This window comes from Camelus ferus, chromosome 13 (genome assembly GCF_009834535.1).
Source record: "Camelus ferus isolate YT-003-E chromosome 13, BCGSAC_Cfer_1.0, whole genome shotgun sequence".
Lineage (NCBI taxonomy): Eukaryota > Metazoa > Chordata > Mammalia > Artiodactyla > Camelidae > Camelus > Camelus ferus.
In genome coordinates this window covers 44140697-44165310 of record NC_045708.1, presented here as the reverse complement: position 1 = coordinate 44165310, position 24614 = coordinate 44140697, and the positions used below count along the sequence as shown (strand labels likewise).

General features: G+C 40.1%; 1 protein-coding gene and 1 long non-coding RNA gene across 2 annotated transcripts in view; both read left to right on the top strand.

Moving 5' to 3' along the window:
* C13H1orf87 (chromosome 13 C1orf87 homolog) overlaps positions 1-24614 on the top strand; it is a 64615-nt gene that overhangs the window by 21106 nt on the left and 18895 nt on the right. Inside the window, 6 exon segments of the mRNA XM_032494419.1 lie at positions 211-339; positions 897-1026; positions 1029-1159; positions 3567-3682; positions 6862-7027; positions 13877-13974. Of these exon segments, the coding sequence (XP_032350310.1) occupies positions 211-339; positions 897-1026; positions 1029-1159; positions 3567-3682; positions 6862-7027; positions 13877-13974 (770 nt within the window).
* On the top strand, positions 15517-22514 carry LOC116668032. Its single transcript, XR_004325078.1, has 3 exons — positions 15517-15671; positions 16170-16179; positions 22504-22514. It is a non-coding gene; the product is annotated as an uncharacterized LOC116668032 (long non-coding RNA).

Sequence of the window (24614 nt, the reverse complement as noted above, 5' to 3'; positions counted from 1 at the left end):
TCATAATGCTGAAATTAATGTTGAGGCAAGCTTTCTTCTCCGGGGATTCAATAACTCAATGACTACATGGGCTGAAGTCATTTGGAACTAAGAATTTGTTTTAAGATTTGGTTGGCTCACTCATATTCTCTCCTCTTTCTTCTTTCTCTTTCCTCATTCCTTCTGATCCTTACCACTATTTGTTTTTGTTTCTTTAAAATCCCCAACCAGGCAAATGTCTACTGCAGCTCTGTACCAACTGGAGACCAGTCCCTGTCCTATATCCATGGCCTGCCCAGGAGAAACCTTAGAGACTGGTCTTTAAAACAGATGACAAAGAGCAGCTTTGGCCAACCTGAGGTGTGTATACTGAGATCTTTTCTATTGTAGATGAAGGGGTAGTATTTGTGGACTGTATATTTTGATGCAGAACAGACAATAAGATGGTCTCTGAGCAGGGACTGGTGGACACAAGACTCCATATGCCAATCAGCTTTCCAGGAAGCTTTCCTGGGGAGTTCACAGGCAAATGACTCCACTGAACATCTCATCTTCCTTTCCCCTTCCTCCTCCCAGATCCAAGAGGTATCTAAGATTTGTTGTTCTAAATTCTCATATAATCAAAAAATTACTCTGTAAAAGACAGATGACACCTTAAGGAATCTTCTAACAGAGCATGTACTCTGAAATGATTTGCTTCTTTTATTTCGTGAAGGAAAAGGTCCTGAGGCATCATCAACTAATGAATATACCCAGACTGAATACTTAACCTTCACGTGTAAGTATTCTTTCCTCCTCTGGGTGAGGCCTGAAAGTGGATGCTCTGACACCAGCCCAGCTAGGCATCTGCTTCCTTACATTGGCCTTTAGTCATTTTGTTTTAGAGCCATGTTGATTTGCTGTTGTTGTTGTTTTAGGATATTGGCCACAGGCCAAGTGGAACAACAAGAGAAGACACTTTTCTTCTTGCCCTGGTCAGAAGAGAACTCAAGTCACACCCTCTGAGTTCTGGCTTATTAGACAAGCTTCAGAAAGAGCTGAAGACCCTGGTCCTATCTCTTCAGGATTTCTTCTCCAATCTCAGCTGAGCCACCTCTTCTTGAAGCTTGAAGTCCCTCTGCAGTTACCAACAGTCAAGATCCTTTGCCAGAGATTTTCTAGGAGGGACGCTCCTGAAGTGGTATGACTGTCTTGCTATTTTATGTGTGTGTTCCCTTAGTCTACTTGACTTGCACCCACTAGAGTAACAGAATTAAAAGGTAACTGTCTTTAGGAAAATAACCTTTACTATTGACCCCTAAGATACCAAGCTTACTTATATCCATGCGTGAAAATCTCTACAGAGAAGACCACAATAGAAAATAGATTTAGGGTTCTCAGCCCCCTTTAATTCCTCTTTAAAGGGCTTTCTTGTCCCAGCTTTCACTGTCTGCTCATAACGCCATTGGGATGGTTCCAGGTTCAAGATAATGGGCCCACCTGAGTCAGTTTACAAGCTGATCAGTCTGTAGGCTCTGAAGTTAGAAAGGAGAACTTGACTAAGACGTATCATGACAGTTCCTGGAGGGATAGAGGAGGGAGGTATTTTTGAAGCATAATTCACCACCATCATTTCACTGATTAGGAAACTGAAACCCAGAGGGGTTAAGGAACTTGTTCAGGGCACCCAGAGAATTAATGGCAGATCCAGGATAGAGATAAAGATTCCCCAAACACAAGGCCAGGGTCCTTTCTCTGAGCAGTGCCCTTCCCAAGCTCACACTATGGGTAAATACAAAACATAGTCCAAGTGTAACCAAATTCTGGGAGCTAGTGGAAAATAGGAGAGAAGCTAAAATAGGAAGAAGTGGTAGCACTGGGCAAGTCATTTCCTGTGCTGATGGAAAATCAGGCCAAAGCCAACCTCATAGGGGTAATCTGAGGATTTAGTGATGTAATAAATGCAAATTGCCTGGTCTTGTGCTTAGCATTTAGGGGGTACTTAAATAAATGTTAGCTCTATCTCCTGCCCATCCCTAGCTGGCAAAAATAGAATTAATTGTTTATTAATGAAAAATATTTAGCAATACAATGTTAACCTATTAGTATAACCTCTCCAACTCTTCAGTTCAAGCCATTTCTCTAGCCTGAGACCTAGTTTCTATCAGGACCTTATCTACTTCCCCTCCCTCACTGCTACCCCCTCCACTGCCCCGGAGTGGTCTGCCCACCAGAGTCCCTGGGATGTCATCCAGCCCAGCAATAGAAATGGAAGACATTCCTTTAGTCTGTTGGCTGAAAAAAATGCACACCCTAAAAGCTGAGAATTATGTTTTCTTCATCAGACTTTCTGAGGACTTCAAGCCCAGGAGAAAGCCTCTCAGATAGCTCTGAGGGACTGTTCCAAAGAAGTAACAGAGGAACCAGGATATATAGGAACAAAATCAGGTAGCCAGACCATCAAAAGGTTACTGTTAATTAAAGAAAACCAGACATTTCAAGTTAATGAATTTAGCACTTTTCTGTGTATGGGAAGGTACAAAGGACTGGTTTCATTAACATCATTCCTTTGATATGCACCTAGCTATCTAGGGCCACGTCCTGTTCTGTCTCCATCCTGAGTCCCCTTAGGCTCACCATCAGGGGCCTCAGTCATGGCTGATGGCTTGATGGCTGCAGCATCCTTTGTGTACTGACATGGCAGACAACATTTTTCATCCACAAGTCCTATGTTAAAAAAAAGAAGGTCTTGAGTTTTTTGCTTAGGTAAATAAGGCTGTGCCCTCAAATAACCTGACTATATCTGTTGAATATATCTAAATATAAGCAGATAGTATATATAATGAATATATAAGACATATGTGTGAGAGAGAAGCTAGAGGTAGGTAATGCTGTTGAAACAAATAGCCCCAAAGTCTCAGTGCCCTGAAACAGCAAAAGCCCATTTTTCGTAATGAGTCCAACACAGGCTCTTCTCTGTACTATCCTCATCTTAGCTCCAAACTCAGGCTGATGACGTGTCCACTCTGGAATATTTTTGGACATGATGGCAGAAGGTAAAAAGACAGATCTGGAGGGTGTCATGTTGTCAGTTTAATCCTCAGCCCAGAAGTAGCACATCACTTCTGTTCACAGCTTATTGCCCTACCCAACGACAAGACAGCCAGGAAGTATAATTTTACCACTTGTCCAGAGGGGAAAATAAAAGGAATAGTTGGTTTAAAGCACTAATATTTATTTTACTATATTTTAAAATCTGTTTTAAAACTTTTCTTTGAAATGGAAATTTAATTTTTTTTTTTTGATTTACAATATTAGTTTCTGGTATACAACATAGTGATTCAGGTCTATATATTTGTGTGTGTGTGTGTATATATTCTATATATTTATATATTCTGTTTCCTATTCTTTTTCATTACAGGTTACTACAAGCCATCAAATATAGTTCTCTGGGCTATACAGTAGGACCTTGTTGTTACTCTATTCTGTGCATAGTAGTCTATATCAGCCAATCCCTAAGACTTTTCCAAGTACATTTTATCTCAGCAGGCGTTTTTCCTTTACATGTAAATTAAATGAGGATGTTCTGTTTTATATTTCATTTTCAGGTGAATTATGAAAAGCTACTCCAGTTTTTAACAGTCACAGCTTTAGGTGACCCACAGCAAAGCAAAACTGTTGAGGACAGCAGCATGAAAGGCTCTCAGGGTGGCAGCCATCGAAGGTACTTCTCTCCCTTTCTGCAGGCATAGTGTTCCTAAACCTCCAGAGCTGGGAGGAATCCTGGAGGTCCCGCACTCGAAAAGTTCACCCAATGCAGAGTCACTTTGTTCTTCAGCAACACGTGGCTTCTGCTGATAGTTTTTTCTGTCTCTTTTGTATTCAGGCCAGCATAGAATGTCCGTTGCAACAATCACATGCTTCTTAACATCACGCACGTGTCTTTTTTATGAGGTTGCCACGTGAAAATGAAAAACCTGATTATGAAATAAGAAATGATTGTGTGCCAGGGCAGGGCTCCAGTCTATAAAGTGGGATTCCAGAAATATGTTTGGTCAGGGAACTCCTAGGTTACAGGCACTAGCAGAGAAAGGTTTGAGGTGCAGAAATCAATAATTCCTCCACATAATCTCAAAAGGAAAGAAACTGACTCAACATAAAAAGAGGATGTAAGGAACAGCATTAGAGGTGAGGCACAGTAAAGCATGAAAATCTCTGTGTCTCCAAGAAAAAGACAAAGCACAGTGGTTAGGAGCATAATCTCCATTGACAGAAGCTTGGGCTCAATTCCTGTTTCTGCTGGTTAGTGACTCTGTAACCTCGGGCTGGTCACTTACCCTCTCTGTGCTTCCGTTCTCCAACTGTAAAATGGGAACAATCAGAGATTTCCCTCTGCTTCACAGATTTGTAAGAGGAACTGAAATATTGCCTGATGGACAGTAAGTGCTATATAAATGTTCGTTACTATTTTCAAACTATCCTACCAGAGGACACTCTTTCCAGTTCCAAACAATGTGACACAGTGCTTGAGAACCATGGCATTGAAGTTTATCACTTCCCTCTAGGAAGAAGGCAGGATTTCCTATAAAAATGTCCCTGGGGCCAAGTGGGAGACTTCCTTCCTTCCTACAGTGTGACCTTTCATAATTGCAATACTTCATTCCACATGTATTCATTGAGTGCCAGCTGCTTGCCAGGCCCACTTTGCTGGGCACAGTGAATACAGAGATTGGCAAGGCCAGTCTCTCCCTCAAGGGCTCATAGTCCAAAGAAAGTGACGCTGCCGTGTGGAAATGCCAGTCAAATGTCACTACTGATAGTAGATGTCTACTGAGAGCCATCAAGCCCTAGCAACACTTAATAATCAGCAACCACACTTCATATGGTACAGATAGTGAGATTTGGGCTCTGAGAGGTAGCAGACTGTGCACTAGAACCCATGGCCACTTATTGGCAGGTATGGGTCTCGAATCCTAGATAGGAAGCCTTTCTGAGCCCTAGACTAGGTTATCTCTCTGCTGTATGCCCCCATAGCCCTTGCGCTTCATTACAGACATTGTGCTTGTAATTACTTATTTGACCTTTGAGGTTAGGAATAGTGTCTTTCCTGGCCAACTCAGTGCCCAGTGTAGTTCGCATAGTTCCTGGCACGTGAGATGCTCAGTAAATATTTGTGGAATGTAATTGGCACCTCCAAGTATCCAAAGAGCCTGCATCACTTCACCTACAGGGACATCTGGATATCTACATATAAAAAAGGTGCATAAAGAAATCATTTTTAATTCATCAGAGAAATTGCTGCTCTATACAAACCAGACAGTGTGTTTGTGAAAATGCAGAACTGATGGCCTGTGATGAATCCAGGTTCTTTGTTAATTAATGTACTTACTGTTCAGAGAAATGCCCTCGCATGTCCTATCAAGTAGAGCCTTTAATGGGGCAGCTCTGTGATGTTGAAAAAGCCTCCAGCATCACCAGGGGCAGCAGAAATGGCAACCACCCTCATCTCCTAAGCTGGACCCGATGAAATAAACTCCTGCAGCAGGTTTTTCTAAGAAACCCTACCAGCTGCAGTAAATGGGTTCCATATAACACTGAGCCGTTCAGGACTCGGTGTACTGACCCGAGGGCCAAAGCCTTATGAATTCATTGCTACCCACGGGAACCGCTGTTAACAAGAAAAGGAAGGAGGAAGGAAAACTTCTGATTCAAATCTGGGACAGATACATCAGATTGGCAACGCCACTCTGTACACGGCTCACAGGAAATAATAAGGAGCAAAAACAGCGCAGTCTACTAAATCAGACAGGAGACAACAGCTAAGGACAAAAAGAAGCAATTGCAACCGGAGGGGCACTCATTAAGGTAAAGAACTATGAATCTGTCGAGCAGTGGGGTTCCGGAGCACCAGGAGGGCCAGTTGTGACCATCAGTTCCCAGCTCCTCCTTCAGTGACACCAGATTGGCAACTTGAAATCAGCCATGCTGGGAGCATTTACACTGTGAAAATTAGTAATGTTACAGATTAGGGGTTTATCTTGGAGAGCTGGTCTTTCAAGATTTGCTGGCACACCACTGAAAGGAAACTGCTTTACATGAGTGGATGTTGGGAGATGTCATAGAATGTCCTTCTAGGGAAGTGGCACTTGAGACAGTGGAAATTAGGGAAGCTTCACCGTGTAGAAGATAGTTCAGCTTGGATTTGGAAGGACACATACATCTGAATGACAGATGAGTAAACATCTCATGGAGTAAATGACTATAGCACTTTACCACTCTGCTGTTTTTCACCAATTATTTAAAGTAACAATAGTCAGATACACTATCTTAATAGTTACATATGTTCACATGCCAGGCAGTAAGTGAATTATTACTCCCAAACCTTTTCTGGGTTTTTCAGATACAAAGAGCAGAGTCGAGGACAATGCAGGAAGTTCACCTGGTTCAAGATTTCCTTCTATATAGGTTCCCTGGTTACAGGGATCTGGCAGGGTCAGTTTTGCCTTGCTTTGCTTGTGGCCATGGAGTTTGGAAATTTGATTTGCTGTCAATAACTATCTGGAATTAAGCAAAATCAAGCTGGCAGAGTAAACTGCTGTGGCCAATTCTCACCTGGAAAAAAGAATTAGAGGATTACAGATGTTGGTGTATGTTCTGGTCAAACTGGTTGGTACCTCTGGAAGAAGAGACAGTGATGCTCACTAGAGTGGAACAGATTTCAGTAACTCTATGTCATTTCCCCATGCAGTCCCATGACGAGGGACCCAGATTTAGAAGGTCTTACTGGGTTGGTTCTCTGGTTCCACAGTGTATATCAGGGGTGAGAGATGTGATATGAAATGAACACACAGCAGCTTTGAGTGGATCATCTTCTCACAGCCTTTCTCCTGCCTCTCCAAGTAGTCCTGCCCCCCAAGACTCCAGCTGTCACTCAGGAGTGAACAAGAGCCTGTTGGAGATCTTGAAGATGGCGCTAAAGACAACCAATGACAAACTCAACACAGAGAACCTCAACCTGAGTTTTCGAAAAGGAGATCGCTCCTTCTCCGGCTGCCTGCCCCCACCCAAGGTAACCAAAATGAGGTTTCAGATTCGTTCATCTCTAGAAGGCTACCTCGGGGCACTGGGTCTACAGTTAGTCAGCTGGGTTATGATCTGCGTTCTGCCTGTAGATTATGTTACACAATTGTTTGTGTTTTTTGCTCAAGAGAAGAAAAACGGAAGAGAAAAGGAATTGTGAAATGTGCAGCATTGGTCCCAGAATTACTTACACTGGTCTATGTCTTATATTAACAATAGACGGTATGATAACATGCAAATCATATTTAACAATGGACAAATGTTCATTTTCCACACCCTCTAACAGCTTCCAGTGAGGTCAGTGTGTGGTGCCCTGTTCCTTAGGGATCAAATTGTAGGGGCTGATGTGATTAATTGCCAACAGAGATTAGCATGCTGTTTTGGAGCAATAATTAAGAGTATAGATTACTCTTCATGAAAGAGAATCCAAAACCATATTAACCGTATTGACACACGTGTGTCTTGGGCCAAACCAACCCCAGGCATGAGGTTACTTTGGATGCAGGTAAAATAATAATGATCACTATTACTGCAATTCCATTCACAACCAGGCTTTACTGAGTACTTCCTAAATGCCAAACACTGCGTTAAATGCTCTACTTACATTAACTCATTTAACATTTACAGATAAGTACAATGTCAAGGTAGATGTTATAGTATCCACTTAATAAATGAAAAAAAAAAAAAAAGAGTCTCAGAGAAGACAATTGAATCACTCAAGGACCACAGCTAGCAAGATGCAGAGCTGGGATTCAAAATACAGGAGAATACTGGAAACTGAGAGACGGAGTTGGAACTCCAACAGGCAGAACATATCTGAAGTTTCGACTGAGTTCAGGATACAGGAGTTAGAATTCCAGAGGAGTAGAAGGGATTGGAATTCACAGGCAAAAAAAAAAGTTCTGTAGGAAAGATTGGAAAATGTCTTTTGTCTAGGTGAACAGGGTTAAGAACTGAGAGAGGCATAGAGTTCAGAAGAACAAGGGATCTTTACTAAGGAAACAAGGACACGATATGCTGGAAGAGGATTCTTATTCTAGGGCAGAAGTAGCTCTCCCTGGGCGTTCATTTATATAGTGAACTAACCAAAGCGAAGGCAAAGCATGTGGTAGTGTGTACGTGTGTGTGCGTGTGTATTACCTATGTGAATATTAAACATGAAGGCATGTTTCACTGGAAGAGAGAGAGACCCCTACAAGCAACTGCACACATCATAAATGTCCTTTATTATGTTACTGAGAGGATCAGTGGAAATTGACTACGAAGAAACAATTTTTTGTTAGATCGGAAATACCTAACAGCATCAGTGAAGCTTGAATGTTCTCAGATGACACTCATAGAACGGAACATAAATGACCTGAACATCAAAATAAATTTGCTTAAACTCGTTGAGTGTCAGATTTTCCTTCTGGAAAAACTGGGTTCCAAATATCTACCTCCTGTGTCTATTGGGAGGATTAAGCAAGATAAGTGTGTGAAGGCACTTAGCGCACTGTCTGGTATATGAGGCACTCAGTAAATATGTTTCCCTTCCTTATAAAAAAAGAAATCAGGGTTTGGTGAAATTATCACTGCAGAATAGCCTAAGAGAGGAGAATCTTTCCCAGGGTTAAGTGATGGCCCAGCTGAGCACTGGCTATCAGAGCAGGCCCTGAATGTCTTCCTCTCACAGCTGGCCCTGAAAGCTTAAATTTGTGGTTCATAGCCAAGGAAATGGGGCACATTTTCCTCGAAGCTGGTCTGCCTCTTGTGAGCCATCTGGCATCTCTTAAGACATCTGGAACTCACTCAAAGTATATTACAGTTCTGGGAGGCATGTCAAATAGAATTCTGTCTCCCCAGAACGTGAGACGAATTGAGGCCCAAAGGACATTGGACACAGAAGGCAGGAGCAGTTTCACCGCAACATCCTTGTTCCTGGACGCAGGGCTTCAGCGTGGACTGGGAAAGGCTATCCGAGCTGGAAGGGTTTCTCCTTTGGACCAGCACTTCTAAACCCCTTTGAGGTGCAAGGGAGAGAATCCCAGACCTCCTCAAGTTTCTCCTGAAATCTGTGAGCCCTGCGCCCAGAGAGGGAAGAAAGCGCATCCTCATGGCCAACGTTCCAGAGGGTTCACTGGGCATCTGTAGCTTCTCGGATAAATAAACACAATTTTGAAGGGTGGTCTATGGGTCTTGTCACGCAAATCAACGGCATTATCATCATTCTCAAAGAACAGTATAAAAACGTATCTAGTGTCTGTCATCCTCATTCTATGGGCTCACTCATCCTCGTCCTGGATCCACATACATATATTTATTCACTTCCTTGACCATTATTCAAGTCAGGCGTAGTTGAAATAGTCCATAGAACCTAAGGAGTTTCCAAGCACTAGGCTCAGTTTAGCACTTTCATACCTAATCCACAGTCTCAACTCTTGGACTCATCCTCTTTCCTCTCTGCATCACAAAGCCCTCCCAGACTACTCCCGCCCTTCCTGCCAGGAGGAGCTAGCCCAAACTCCTCTGGTAGTTCTACATCTGACTACTCTTTGCTTCATTTTCATGCAACGTTTTCATTACCTTTAAGAGGGAGTCCCATTACTGAGGGAACTGGTGTTTGTGAAGGGGAAGTTTGTTCCCGTGGCAAGACTGTCACTATGACACTAGTTTACAAAGTGACCAGAAATGTAAGACATCCTTCTGCAGCTTGCCAGGCTCCCTTTTTGTGTCTGCTTGTTGCTATATCAGTACACTCTGTCCTAAAACTGTACAACGATTTTTACTAGTTTCGAATCATTCCCTTCTTCCAAAGCCGAGTCATCTTTCTGATCAGTGTGGCTGTTTATTCTTGCATTCGACATATTAATCACTCAGTGGGTTCTGGGTAGTGTGATAAGGTACTGAGGACAACACGCTATTATGATCTTCATTCCAGAGTTCTCCAGGAGCTCAGGGAAAAGGTAATATTTTAAACAGGTTACAATTCCGTATGACAAATGCAGTGATGGCAGTAACTTTGAACACAGAGAAGGAACACCAGCCTAACCTCGCCCAGAAACTCTCCAGAGGAGATGATACAAGCACTGCATCTCAGAGCGCATGTGAATTTGGCAGAGAGTTGGGGGAAGGGCAGAGGAGGGACAGGAAAGGTGTTCTAGGTAAAAGGCACAATGTGAAATGTCACTGAAATGAGAGAGAACATGGCTAATTCAGGGAACTGTAAATCATTCAATTGGCAGAATAAAGTAAGCTCCTGGTGGCTGGGGATGGCGGGGGCTGCTGCTCAAGCTGATATTAGAATGGACAGTAGGAATCAGGTTATGAAGGGTCTTTCTAAGGAGCATGAACTTTATCCTGAAGCCCCAGTGGAATCATCGAAGAGTATCAAGCAAGTGGACATGATCAAACTTGAAATTTGAACAGAGCACTCTGATAGAATTAGAGGCCAAGGGAACCTTTAAAAGGCTGTTCCAGTAATTCAAACAAGAAATTAGGAGGGTTTAAACCAGGGCAGTAACAGGAAGGTTGGAGATATTATGGAGGTAGTAAAGTAGGTCTTGGAGACTTAATTGGATGTAGGCCCTGAATTAGGAAGAATCAAAACTGACTGGCAAGGTTCTAGTTTTGGCAACTTAGTGGATGGTGGTACCATTCTCTGAAATAGGAAACAGGAAAGAGGCAGTTTGGAGAGGTAAAGGAAAGGATGATGAGTTCAGTTTTGAACATGTTGATGTGTGTTGAGAGGTTAAAGCCAAAATAATGATTTAATGAGTCTTCAATGTGGAGTAATTAGGATTACTCAAGGCCATAACGGAAAGTGAGAAGAGAGGATTGCGGAGGGCACTTATCGTGAAGGAGTAAGTGGATAAAGACAGGCCAAGAAAGGAGACTAAAAATAATCAAAAGAAACATGGAAGTGGTCAAGAAAGCCAAGAGAAGAGCTTTAGAGAAGGACGGCAGGATCACATGCTGCAAAGAGGTCATCTATAATCAGGACCAAAAAGTATTCATTGAATTTGAAACTGGGAAGTTCACCAGTGACTTGGTAAGCACAGTTTAAGTAGAGCGATGGGGTAAAATGCAAATGGAGGCATGAATGGGAAGGCAGGGAGCTGAGAGAGCATCTGTGCTTCACTCTTTCTTTTGAGCCTTTTGAGGAACTGAGTATTTATTTCACATGTCATTTTCTAAATAAAGTAGATATTTTATTTACATTTGATTTTCAAAGGGTCCTGATTAAACAGAAGAAACTACACATCATCAAACATTTTCTTATTGAACAAGGGTCATGTAATGAATATTCATGCTTTAAAGGATTTTTAAAATAACTGTTAACTAACACTAACAGTAAATTGCCAGGAATTTTTGGTAGATGTTTTCTATTGCTCTTCTACAACTGTCAGCCGTCGGTTCTCAGTAGCTATCAATCAATCTGCCTCTAGGAACCCTGATGTACTATTTATGGTCTGCTATTCATTTAGCCTGGAGCAAAACTCAGTGTTGCCAGAAGTAAGTAAACTGTTTTTAGAATAACCTGTTAATATTATTGTTTAAAAAATACTTTAATATACTCCAATCATGAGGATAAGCCGATTCTTATTTATGGAGTAAAATGGCATGTGACTAATTTCTACCTCTCCAGATTTATTTTTTGCTAACCTCTGCCCATATGCATTCCACTCTTCAGTGTCTTCAACTCATTCATTTATTCCTTATTCATCCATGTATTTGCTTATTCAATAATTATTTTCAATACTGTACTAGGCAATGGTAATAGGAAAATAAAGGAAACACAATTCCAGCCCCAAGAAAACCACTGTCTTTTAGAAAAGCTCTAGAAATGGTGGGCGTGTGCATCCTAAGTGAAGTAAGCAGAAAGGAAAAGAAAAATACCACATGATATCACTTCTATGTGCAATCTAAAAAGAAAGGACACAAATAAACTTATTTACAAAACAGAGACAGACGCCCAGATATAGAAAATAAACTTATGGTTCCTGGGGGGGAAGGGGGTAGGGAGGGATAAATTGGGAGTCTGGAATTTGCAGATACTAACTACTATATATATAAAATACGTAAATAGCAAGGTCTTACTGTATAGAACAGGGAACTATATTCAATACCTTGTAATAGCCTATAATGAAAAAGAATATGAAAAAAAATATATATGAATCACTATGCTGTACCCCAGAAATTAACAAAACACTGTAAATCAACTATACCTCAATAAAATAAATAAATAAATGGAGAAGTTCTAATGAACAGATATTTACTGCCCAGCCTAGAAAGGGGTATAAAACTATAATAGAATGAATTATGTCAAATTGCATGCAGTTTCTTTAAAGCACTATGCTGTTTTTCACCCATTATTTACATATGCTTTTCTTCTGTCTGGAATTCTCCTTAACTCCTTATTCTTCTGGCAAATTATTAATCATTCTTTCGTGTTTTAAATCGATCTTTTTCCTTCCTTGACATACTCCTCTACACCTAGTAACTAACACGTGCAACTTTCAAACCCAGATTGGTTTAAAGACAAATGAAGATTAGCTTTTTGTTATGGTATTAAAATCTGGGTACTATTATTATTCAAGTATGATCAGACCAATAGATTAGGAGGTGAACGTCATTGAAAGAGAGTTTGTTGCAGTTCCCAAGAGGAGGGGCCGGGCACACCGCACAGTCCACACGGGGAAGAACCAAGGTAGGTCAGGCTGCAGAAGGGATGAGGAGGAAATGTGAGCGAGAGCCTTCACTGTGCAATGGGTAAGGCAGGGTAAGCAGGCTTAGCATTGGCTAGTTCGAATAATTTCAGTGGGCTCTGGAGCATAGGAGACATCCCTAGTTGCGTAGTACTTGGCCCTAGAGAAATTAGGACACAGAAATAGTGGCCCAAGTGTGAGCGCCTCAATAAAGGAGGTAGTTAGTTTGCAGATATAAGGCACACTTTCAAGCCAGTCCTTCGCTCTCTCTAGGAATTGGCTAGCCCTGGGAGGGGCTGTCTCTCCAGGGTCTCCAAGGCCCCATGATGTCAAAGCATCAGAATAAAAAAACATGCTTAATGCAGTCACTATACTGAACTTCTTCTCAAAATAACAACAGTAGCTACAATTAGTCCACACACTAAATTAGATGTTTCTTTTCTTTCTTTGCCTCTTTCTTCCTTCCTTCCTCCACTCCTTTCCTTCTTTTATTTCAACAAATGTTAATTAAATGCCTACTAATATCCAGACATTACCCTAACTGCTTATTTTCTCCTGGGAAGTAGAAAACACTGGTCTTATTTAGTAGATGAAGTAACTGGGCATAAAAATGTTCAGTCACTTCCTGAGGTCACGTAGATCATAGGCAGCCTATCTGCTGCTCAAAATAAACCATTTGTTTGTATAACTAAGTCTGTATGTTTAAACATTATGCTAAATGTTTAATGCTAATCTCTCTAAGTCTTGGTTTCCTCATATACAAAATGCACACCATAATAGTAACCTTACTAATGGAACAAGCTTCTCTGGTAAATCAAAGTAGATGCACAAAAATACTTTGCAATTTACCTGTGTAATAAATGTGTATAATTTCTAGGCTTTGACCACTCATTTCATGGTTGACAAAAATGAAAGATCAGCATTTCAAAATGCAGTCGCTTCTGAGTAATGAACTATACCTCTGTGTCAACCAAATAAACATTTGCTGTTGACAAGCACTCAGGTGGACATTCTTGTCCTGAATGCTATCCTAAGGGTATAATGCACTCTTGGTTATTAACTCTTAGTCAAATTCATAAAAGTTCTAATTATGGGAGGGAAATTCAAACCTTCATTTTGTTATATTGAAATTTCAAATATTGCCTTATCTGCAGGTCAAGGCTATATGTGGGAAACATGGGTTACATCTGACTTTGAGTCTTCTGGAAACATTGCTTAACCATGAAGATTTGGGCCACCACGGTGAAATAAAGTAAGTTGATTTTTTTATTCACACAGTTTTTTATTAGAATATCAAACACAGAGATCTGTCTTTAGGATAGAAATTTTATGTCTGAAGCCATCATTTTTATCAGCTAAAGAAAAAATTAAGAAATGTCTGCTTATATTAAGACCAAAGGTCTTCTTGACCATAGAAAAACAAAAGCAGTAGATTTCCACTTCCAGCCATTATAGACTATCAAGAAACAGATTTGCCATTCCACCTTAAACAACTAACAAATAGGACGAAATAGATGAAGCAATACTTTTCAGACTTTGGACATCAGGCAGCACAGAAGAGTGATTCCCAGAAGAAGGAAGTGAGGTAAGAAGAGGGAATCCAAACTGAAACCGGCATTCTCCCCAAGCTAAAGGGATAGAGCATGAAGTGCAGGAAAGCCATGAAGGCTGGGATGCCCAGTGCAAAGTAGCAGAGAGGAGAGATCCCCAGAGGATTCCTTCTGGAGATTTCCACAGAGTTGCCTTTGAGTCTTTCTGTGAAGACTGAAAGTGTACTGTAAAAAGGTTCTTATACTATTAGCTAAGGAGTATAATTTTGTTTGAACAAAGAATGTGTCAGTATTGAAATACTAATAGAGACAATTATGAGGGAGCATAATCACATGTAAATACTAAGAATAGATGAAAAAGAGGGAAAAGAAAACAAGAAATAGAACAAATTGAAAGTAAATATAAATAAAGATGATAAATTTAAACCCAACCATATCAATAATTACAGTAGGTATTAATGATTCAAATGTACCAATTAAAAGGCAGCAATTTTCATAGATGCCAAATCCTCACCAAAATATTAGCAAATGGAATCCAACAACACATAAAAAAGATTAGACATCATGACCAAGTGGGGCTCATCCCAGGGACACAAGGGTGGTTCAACATATGCAAATCAATCAATTTAATACATCACATCAGCAAGGGAAAGGACAAAAACTACATGATCATCTCAATAGATGCAAAAAAAGCATTTGATAAAATTCAACACCCATTTATGATAAAAACTCTCACCAAAGTGGGTACAGAGGGAACATATCTCAACATAATAAAAGCTATATATGACAAACCTACAGCCAGCATAGTACTCAACGGTGAAACACTCAAAAGCTTCCCACTCAAATCTGGGACAAGACAAGGATGCCCACTATCACCACTCCTATTCAACATAGTCTTGGAAGTCCTAGCCACAGCAATCACGCAAGAGAGAGAAATAAAAGGGATCCAAATTGGAAAAGAAGAGGCAAAAGTGTCACTATATGCCAATGACATGTTACTATATATAGAATACTCTAAAAGGTCCACACAAAAACTACTATAGCTGATCGAAGAATTCAGCAAGGTAGCAGGTTACAAGATTAACGTTCAAAAATCAGTTGCATTTCTTTACGCTAACAATGAGTCAACAGAAAAAGAAAGTAAAGAAACAATCCCCTTTAATATAGCACCCAAAGTAATAAAATACCTAGAAATAAATCTAACCAAGGAGGTGAAAGAATTATACACAGAAAACTATAAACCATTGTTGAAGGAAATTAAAGAAGACTTTAAAAAATGGAAAGATATCCCATGCTTTTGGATTGGAAGAATCAATATTGTTGAAATGGTCACACTGCCCAAGGCAATCTACAGATTTAATGCAATCCCTATCCAATTACCTGGGACATATTTCACAGAGTTTTCAGATTTCATTGAAAAGCAAGATCCAACTAAATGTTGTCTGAAATGAACCCCTTTAAAATATAAAGATAGACACACTAAAAATAAAACAGTGGAAAAGATAGACCATACTAACTCTAATGAAAAGAAAGCTGGAGTGGTTACATTAAAGTCAGACAAAGTAGATTTTAAATCAAGGGGCATTGCCAAAAATTCAATTCATCAAGAAGACATACAAACATACATGTTCATGTCCTTAATAATATAGCTCCAAGTTACTTGGAGTAAAAACGTAAAACCAGAAGGAGAAATGAATTCACAGTTATAGTTGGAGAATTCAACATATTTCTGTCAGTATTTGATAAAACCAGTAGACAGAAAATGAGTAAGAATATAGAAGACAGACTATATTATCAACTAACTTAATGTAAGTGGCAACCATACTCCACACAACAGCAGAACACAGATTCCTTGTAAGCATACATGAAATATTTAAAGGATAAACTCTATTCTGAGCCTAAAACAAGTCTCAGTTAACCGTAAAGTAATTGAATTAGAAGTCAAAAATTAAAAAAAAAAAAATAAAACCGTGGATTCTCCAAACATCATGAAACTAAACAATACACCTATAAATAACCAATGGTCAAAGAAGAAATCACAGGGGAAATTAGACAATATTTTTAATTAAATTTATTTAAAATCAAAACACAACATACCAGTAATCTTTTGTCTTTTTTCTTTTTCTTGCATTTCATATCCAATCCAACAGTAATCCATTAGTAAATCAACTCTGTCTTGAGAATATGTCCAGAATCTGGTCCCTTCCCACCACCTTTATTGTTACTTAACTACACCCATCCAGGCTACCATGGTCTTTCTCCTGGATTACTATAATAGCCTCCTAACTGAATTCTGCTTCTTCCTTGTCCCTAGTTTATCCTCAGTATAGCAGCTACAGTGATCTATCAAAGCCTAAAAAAGTTAATGCTGTTGTTCTGCTCATAACACTGCAAAAGCATCTTATTTCACTTAAAGGAAAAAAAAAAGTCAAAGTCCTTCTAAAGGGTCCTACATGATCTGCCTCCATCACTTTTCTGGCTCCATCTACAACTCCTGTTCTAGCCACACTGTGTTCCCTGACGTCCTAAAGCACACCAGGCACACATCCACTTTAGCACCTACCTTCTAAATGATTCCCCAACCCAGAATGGTCCTTCCCCAAACGTCTTCATGCTAACTCCTTCGCCATCTTTAAGTTTTTGCTCAAATGCCACCTTGTCTATGAGGCTTACACCGAACACTCTACTTAATGTTGTAATCCCCTCACATGTTCTCCCCCTTAACCTGCTTTCCTTTTTCTTCCTTCTATACATTTATAAACTTTTGATATATTAAGTAATTTGCTGGTGTATGATGTTTATTGTTGTTATCTGTCTATCTCTGATTAACTATAGAGCAGGCAGAATCTTTGTTTTCTTTATTGATATATCTCAAGTGTCCAGACCAGCGCCTGGCACATACTAGGTATTCGATAAATATCTATGGAATTGAACTGAACTAGGGGAAGAATAAAGCCTCAAAATATTCTTAGGGACGCAGATACATGATTCTGCCTAATCCTTAGCTCATGGTCACATTGAAGAAGGCTCTCCCTAACCATCTCATCAAAATCACGTTCCTTGTGCTGTATTCTCTCTTAGTATTCAGTAATGTTCTTCCCTATCAATTATCACTATTTGTAATTATGTATTTATTCGTGTGATTTGTTTATTTAATGTCTAGATAGTGATCTCCATGCTGCAAGTGTCATGACACATTATATTCCAATGTTTTGTGAGCCAGTGCTTGGCACATGGTAGGTACACAGTAAATACTAGATTAATCTACTTATTCATTCATTTAACAAATATTTGCTGAGTGCCTACTATATACCAATAACTATTTTAGTCATTGGGAATACAGATATGAATAAAACAAAGCCCCTTTCTTCATGAAGCTTGTATTCTACTGGGGAAGAGAAATAATAAACAAGCTAGAATATGTGCCATATCACACGGTGATAAGAACAATACAGAAACACAAAGAAGGATAAAGGTTGGGAATATCAAGTGACAAATAAGTGATGATAGGAGGTTGAGCCTGGCTTGTGAATTTCCACTGGACCAGATTTGGACATGGGAGTTTCCCTTCTCTAAAATCTTGGGGGGCTTTGGGTGAGAGTGAGGGCGGGTGGTTAGACAGCAAAAGCAAAAAGTGGGCCAAGAGTCAAATAGAAAATCAATATGCTAAAACAGAGAGTCCCCTAAAGGTACCAGTATAAAGGCAGAAGATGCAAGTATCAAAGTTCACATTATACCTGGTACAGAGTATACTTAATTAGAAGTTGGGGTCCAGAACCAAGATTCTGGGAATCAGAGACATGAGAATAAGAAGAGGGATTGGGGAGCATATGAATTTAAGGAACCTATAGTTACATCAGTATTCTCAGTTTCACACTATCTTATGCATATCTCCGAGAAATACTCTGATTTTTTTATTCACCTGTCTTTGACCTTTGAATGTTCAAGGACATCAAAACCATGAGACCAATGAAGAATTGCATTTGTAAGTGATAAACCTGTTTCATCCTTAAACAGTCATTGGCTAAAGCTTCTTCTGTTGAATTAAATCCATTCCGTTAAGGTCTTTGTATGCAAACCTATATCCTTAAGAGATTAAAGATGCAATTTAGACACACATTTTAGAAGCTGAATGCACGAATCATTATTTTAGTACATACTGTCCATTAATCTGCTGTTCAATTGGGAACCCATTTGGAATGTGGCTGCTTAATTAGCAGGATTCTAGTGTTGAGCTGCTTCCTGATTAAATGCCCTTTAGAATCAATAAAACATCAGGAGGGATTATGGTTTGTGGGATTAGCCCCATCTAACCAAATAAAATGAGTTGTGTTCTTTTCTTAAACTGTCACGTTGCAAGAGCAGATGAGAGGAGCAATTTTGAGAACGCTGCTGCAACGTTGTTTTGTGTCTGTGTGTGTTTGTGTGTGTGTGTGTGTGTGTGTGTGTTTTAACATGGAGATTTTGTTTTTTGCCATTTGCCTACCAATTAGCAGAGACATTAGTGAATGACTGCCAGGGTAAGGCGATTTTGAGAAAGACTTGATTACAATTTCAAATCTCTACTCTGAATCACCCTTATGTAAAATGAGTTCGGGTTGTGTTGGATGGAAATTATTATCCCAGTTCTTGGCCAGAAACACGTAAGTCAGAATTAGCATTTAATGTTTCTGTGTGACTTAGCAATAAATGGTAATTAAGGAGGGCAGAGAGAGAACAGGAGGCAAACTAATACTCTAAAATTGTATTGGCAAAATTAAATGCTTCAAACCCAGTTTAAAACATAGGCTCACAAGCCAAATTGTGTTGGGGGAGGGGATAAAGAATGAAGCTGCAATGGAAGCTTCATAAATAGAGTGGTGTAATTGACACAGCCATGAGTAGAACTTACCATACACATCTGGCCCACTGTTGAGAGTGCAATTAGGTTGAAAAGGACTGGTTTGATAATCCAGGAACAACCAGAGGATTTTAGGAGATAAGGGAAACATGAGGTGTCTGATTCAGCAATCACTTTTTAATGGGAATAGGTAAATTGTTAGGCAGTGAGCCATTAGGGACGTGGTGTGGATCTGCCCCTTGGTTGGGTCTTGGAAACCAGATGTAGCTTTGAAGAGTTCATTAATTCCAATCTTTGCTTCCAGATCCCGTAATTCATATGGGGTGAGAATAATAATAATAATAATAATAATAATAATAATAATAATAATAATAACAACAACAACAACAACAATAACAATAATAATAATATATTGCTAATAAAGTTATTATTATTATTATTATTAGCCAATAGTTATATAGTGCTAGCTATATTCTAGGCAATGTTCTAAGTGCTTTATAAATATTAAGTCTTTTAAACCTTGCACATATCCCGTGAGATAGGTACTATTATTCTTCAGATGAGGAAGTTGAGACTCACAGAGGCTAAAACCAGCATGTCACTGATAAATGAATCCATCAGTAAGGTTAGGCCAAGTGCAGGCTCTGTAGCTTCGAGGTGCTGTCTTTCAATACACTGTACCAGCTCTTCTACAAGTCCAGTGAAACTTAAAGACTTCTAGAATAGTGACTAGGCACAGGGGCTTCAGGGAAACTGTCCACCCTTGGGCTTGATGCTGAGCACAGTTCTGGGTTTAAGAAGCTCAGTAACCTCCTGCCCTAGGATCCAGGAGAGGTGCAGGACACAAACACAAATGTTCCGGGGCAAGTATGATCCAAAGATGTCCGGGGCTTGCAGGCAGCCTCCCCTCACAAGTTTAACACCTCCACTACCCCTTCAAGCCCCGATCCGTGCAGAGGAGCAGCAGGAGAACTAGAATCACATGGGCCTAGATGGAAATTCCGGCACTAAAATGCGGTTGCATTGAGAAGGGGGGCAAGTAACTGATTTCTCTGAATTGTAATTTTCCATCTGTCAAATGGAAAAAGAATCCTTTCATCTGGATTAGAGAGGTTATTGCCTGTGTATCAGGGAAGGGCTTGCTTCTCACAGTAAACTGGAAGGCAAGAAGAGGACAGTTTAGGCTACATGATTAAGAAGGTGAAAGCAAAGGAAGATGCAGTTGGATGAACATCCCAACAGCTGAGTTAAATGCTGTGAAAAATGAGCTCCCGACTCGAGGGCATAAGGATTGATGCATGTGCACCTAATATGTCCAGGCATGGGGCTACATGGCTCATCTCATTTCATAATCCAAACAGTCCCATGAATTAACATGTTTTATATCCACTTCACAGATGAGTAAACTGAAGTTCAGAGACCTAAAGTAAATTGTTCCCAGTTGGGGTTCTTTAAATCTTTGTTCCTAGTGTGGGCTGAATTTATCCCCCTCCCATTTGTAAGTTGAAGCCCTCACCCTAGGCCCTCAGACCATATATTTGAAGATAAGATCTTTAAAGGGATGGTTAAGTTAAGACGAGTCTATCAGAGTGAGCCCTAATCCAGTCTGACTGGTATCCTTATAAGAGGAGGAAATCTGGACACAGAGTCAGCAAGGGTGGGCTCACACAGAGAAAAGACCGTGGTGTGGGGACACAGTGAGAAGGGGGCCATCTGCACGCCAAGGAAAAGCCTCAGAAGAAGCTAGACCTACTGATGTCTTGATCTTGGACTTCCAGCCTCCGTCATCGTGAGACAATACGCTTCCGTTGGTTAAGCCACCCAGTCTGCGGTGAGTTGTTATAGCAGCCCGAGCACACCGGACAGACCCTGAAGGCGAACAGCCTCCTCTGTGGCTGCTGCCCACCTGCCTCCCCTTCCCAGCAGCTTCTGTGCCCCTCAGCTGGAACGGTAGGTAACAGGATCCCCAAGGGAATGGCTCTAATGGTTAAACGTTTCAAGTCATGGGACTTAACCTATGATTCTAGCAGTCTTAACAGAGCTGGCTCTTCAGCAGTCTTCAGTGCCGTGTCTCGGCAGAGCTTGGTGGGACTTGTAGGAGCCAACCAGATGAGAGACGGCAAGAGCATTTCAGAGGCAGAAGGAGCAGTGGGTGCCAGGACAAAAAAGCAAGCGATGGATGGGCCTAGAGATATCACACTAGGTGAAGAAACTCAAAGACAAGTATCATATGATATACATGGAATAATAAAAAAAAATGCTTCAAAGGAACTTATTTACAAAACAGAAAGAGTATTACAGACACAGAAAATAAATGTGTGGTTACCTAAGGAGAAAGGGGGGAGGATATACTGGGGGTTTGGGATTAGTAGATTAAAAACTACTATAGATAAAATGGATAAACAACCAGACCCTACTGTGTAGCACAGAGAACTATACTCAATAACTTATAGTGAAAAAATATGTAGGTATGTATAAGTGAATCACTATGCTGTACACCAGGTACTAACACAACATTATAAATCAATGATACTTCAATAAAAAAAATATTTTTTATAAGCAAGCAAAAGCAGAGCAAGTTTGGAGAGCTGCAAACTGTTTGTTATGACCAGAGCACACATTTCACAAGGTAGAGAATGGTGATGGGCTTAAGAAGTAAACACCAGCACACCTTTCCTTTAAGCCTGTATGAAGCTCATAGTGGAACCTGTCACCTTGTAACTTACTTCATCAAGATTACAAGACTGTTTCCATGAAATAGCCCCCATGTTCTGTTTTGGATGTGTTTGAACTTTTATTTTGTTTTGTATTAATAGATATGACCTTTTTGTATAAGATTTCACCTGCTTAAAAACCCTTTATTAAAATTCCAATGAACAAATGAAGAGGCAGAAAAACACACCAGAGGCAAAAACCTATTGGCACTCCAGTGTCAGAATCTAGAAAGAATCTCCACTAACTATAAACAGAATCTGGGAACATGAATGAGTCAGCTCTCCAGGCTTTGCCCTGCCTACTTAGAAGAAGTGCAGAAAACGGAAGATATTTTGTCCCTTCACCACAGCCTTCTGCTTGACTTGGAGGCCCAAGTCTTATCCAACCAGAGCAGGACACAAGGTGCTACTTTCTTGAGTACTGAGTACTGTTCCTTTCTCTCCTTCCTTTACCCAAGATTACACACCCACACATTTGCCCACACACTGCTTTTCTATACCAATGCAGAGAGCACAGATCCCAGGAATAACAGAGCAGAAAGTTGGGGTGAAGAAGGCAGGAATGGCTAAACCTGGCTGCAGTGTTTGATTCTGGTGTAATGTAATTCCTGGAAATGTAAAGTCACTTGGTTTCGAGCAGAAAGAGGAGGTCCCTGGTATTTGCATATGCTGAGGAGAATGTAAAAAATTAATAAACAGAAATCTCAATTAAGTAGAGTTAGGAGACCAGAAGAGGGAGCTCCTATGCCCTGTGATGACAGCAAAACCCAACAGGAAGAAGAAAGACTCCTCCTGTTCCCTGGCAAGTGTCCCATAGACCCTTTGTTTACTCTAGCCGTCCCGATTCCCTTTTCCTCCCTATTAAAAATGTCCTCTTTCCCTTGCTGTACAGGGACTAGCATATGGCTCACCATGGTTGCAGACCACAAATTGCCATTCTCTGCTGATCCTGAGTAAACCCATCTTTGCTGGAGAAACATCTGTCAGTCTGTTTGTTTCAGGCCAGCGAGTGTACTCATTGTGGCACACTACACCAATGTAGTGTCTGATACCCAGCAGGTGTGGTGAAAAGGTCTCACCTTGAGGTGGTCCTAACTGAGGGGGCTGAGAAGCACCAGGCATTGGTGGAAGTTGTCACTCACCCCTTGACTGAGGCACTGAATGAGCAGGGAGTAGGGCCAAGGGGAATCTATGCAGTTCTGTTGGGTTGTGCTGAACGTAAACAGTTCCTCATCTGATACTGAATAAAGAGAAAACCCCAACGTAGGAGGCCTAATTTTAAAAAATACTGTGCAACATGGAGCAGTAATCACGATCTTGCAGACTCCAAATAACAACAAACTTTTAAAAACGATTTACTGTAGAAGCTGGAAAACATTTAGAAAGCCATTGGTGTTCTCTATAGAATGTAAGGAGCCATGTCTCTATTGGAATGAGTTGGAAAGTAATAAGCATAATGAGATTAAAAAGCTATTAAAAGGAAATTATTAAAATGAACAGAAGAAATTAAAAGGAACTTGGTGAAGTATGGATAGTTTCAGGGAAACTGAAATTTTCACAGCAGAAAGAAGTAAACAGGATTGCAACTATGTTTGGTGATAAATGTTAACTAGACTTAATTGTGATCGTTTTGCAATACAGGGACGTATAGAATCATGTTGTACAGCTGAAACTAAGATTTTATATGTCAATTGTATCTCAATTTTAAAATTATGAGACAATCAAGGAAATCTGAATATTGCTAGATACTTAATGGTATTAAGACATTTATTTTAAATGTTTAGGTCATTTTCTATGAAGTGTCAGATAATAAATATTTTAGGCTTTGTGAGTCTGTAGTCTGTTGCAACTACTCAACTATGACATTATACCCAGAAAGAAGCCAAAAACTGTGTGTGACAAATGACTGTGGCTATGTTTTAATAAACAATTGTTTACTACCCCCCAAAAAGGTAATCAGAAATCAATAAATAGCAAAATTAAAACTAGAGAAAATCTAGTGCAGAATGTCAAACTCGAGCAGTTTTCACAAAATCTAGAGAAAAAGGACAGAGAAGAAAAGAAGAAAGGATAGTAGAGATAGAAGAATAAGAACGGAGACTGAGCGTAAGCGGCCTTGGCACGGTGGAATGAGAAACAGAAGAACTGGACAAGAAGCAAAACCAAAAGCCACAACTAAACAAACTTTGCAGATGTGGGAAAAAAGAAAAAATAAAAAAACAAAAAAACAAAAACCTCTGTGTACAGACTGAAAAGCTTCACTGTGGTCTAAGATAAATTAAGAAGAACATGTACTTATGTCTAGCCTGACAAAACTGCTGTGTTACAGAGACGAAGAAAATCATTTAAGGATGCAGGTCAAAACAAAATAAAACTAAATCTAAGCAAACAAAGGGAAAGAAAACAATGATAAATGAACCCAAATCAGACTGACCTCAAACTTCTGCAATAATAAATATCAGAAGACACTGGAGCCAAGTTCAGGGAATTCCAAAGAGGGGAAAATGTAGCTGAAACCAAGTTACACTGCATCCATGTGTGAGGCCGTGGAGTACAGCGGCGCAGGACTTGGATCAGACAGTCAGGGGTTAAATCCTGGCTGCCCCATTGATCCGTGTGGCCTTGGGCGAGTCATTACTTGTCTCACAGGATGACTTGTTTTTCTCATTTATATGAGAGAATGCACGCAAAGGACCCAGAACACTTGCTAAAGGCCATTTTAATTTAACCAATTTGGTTGAAGTTAGAATTTGAACTCAGAACCTGCCAGAATCTAGGCTCACAGACC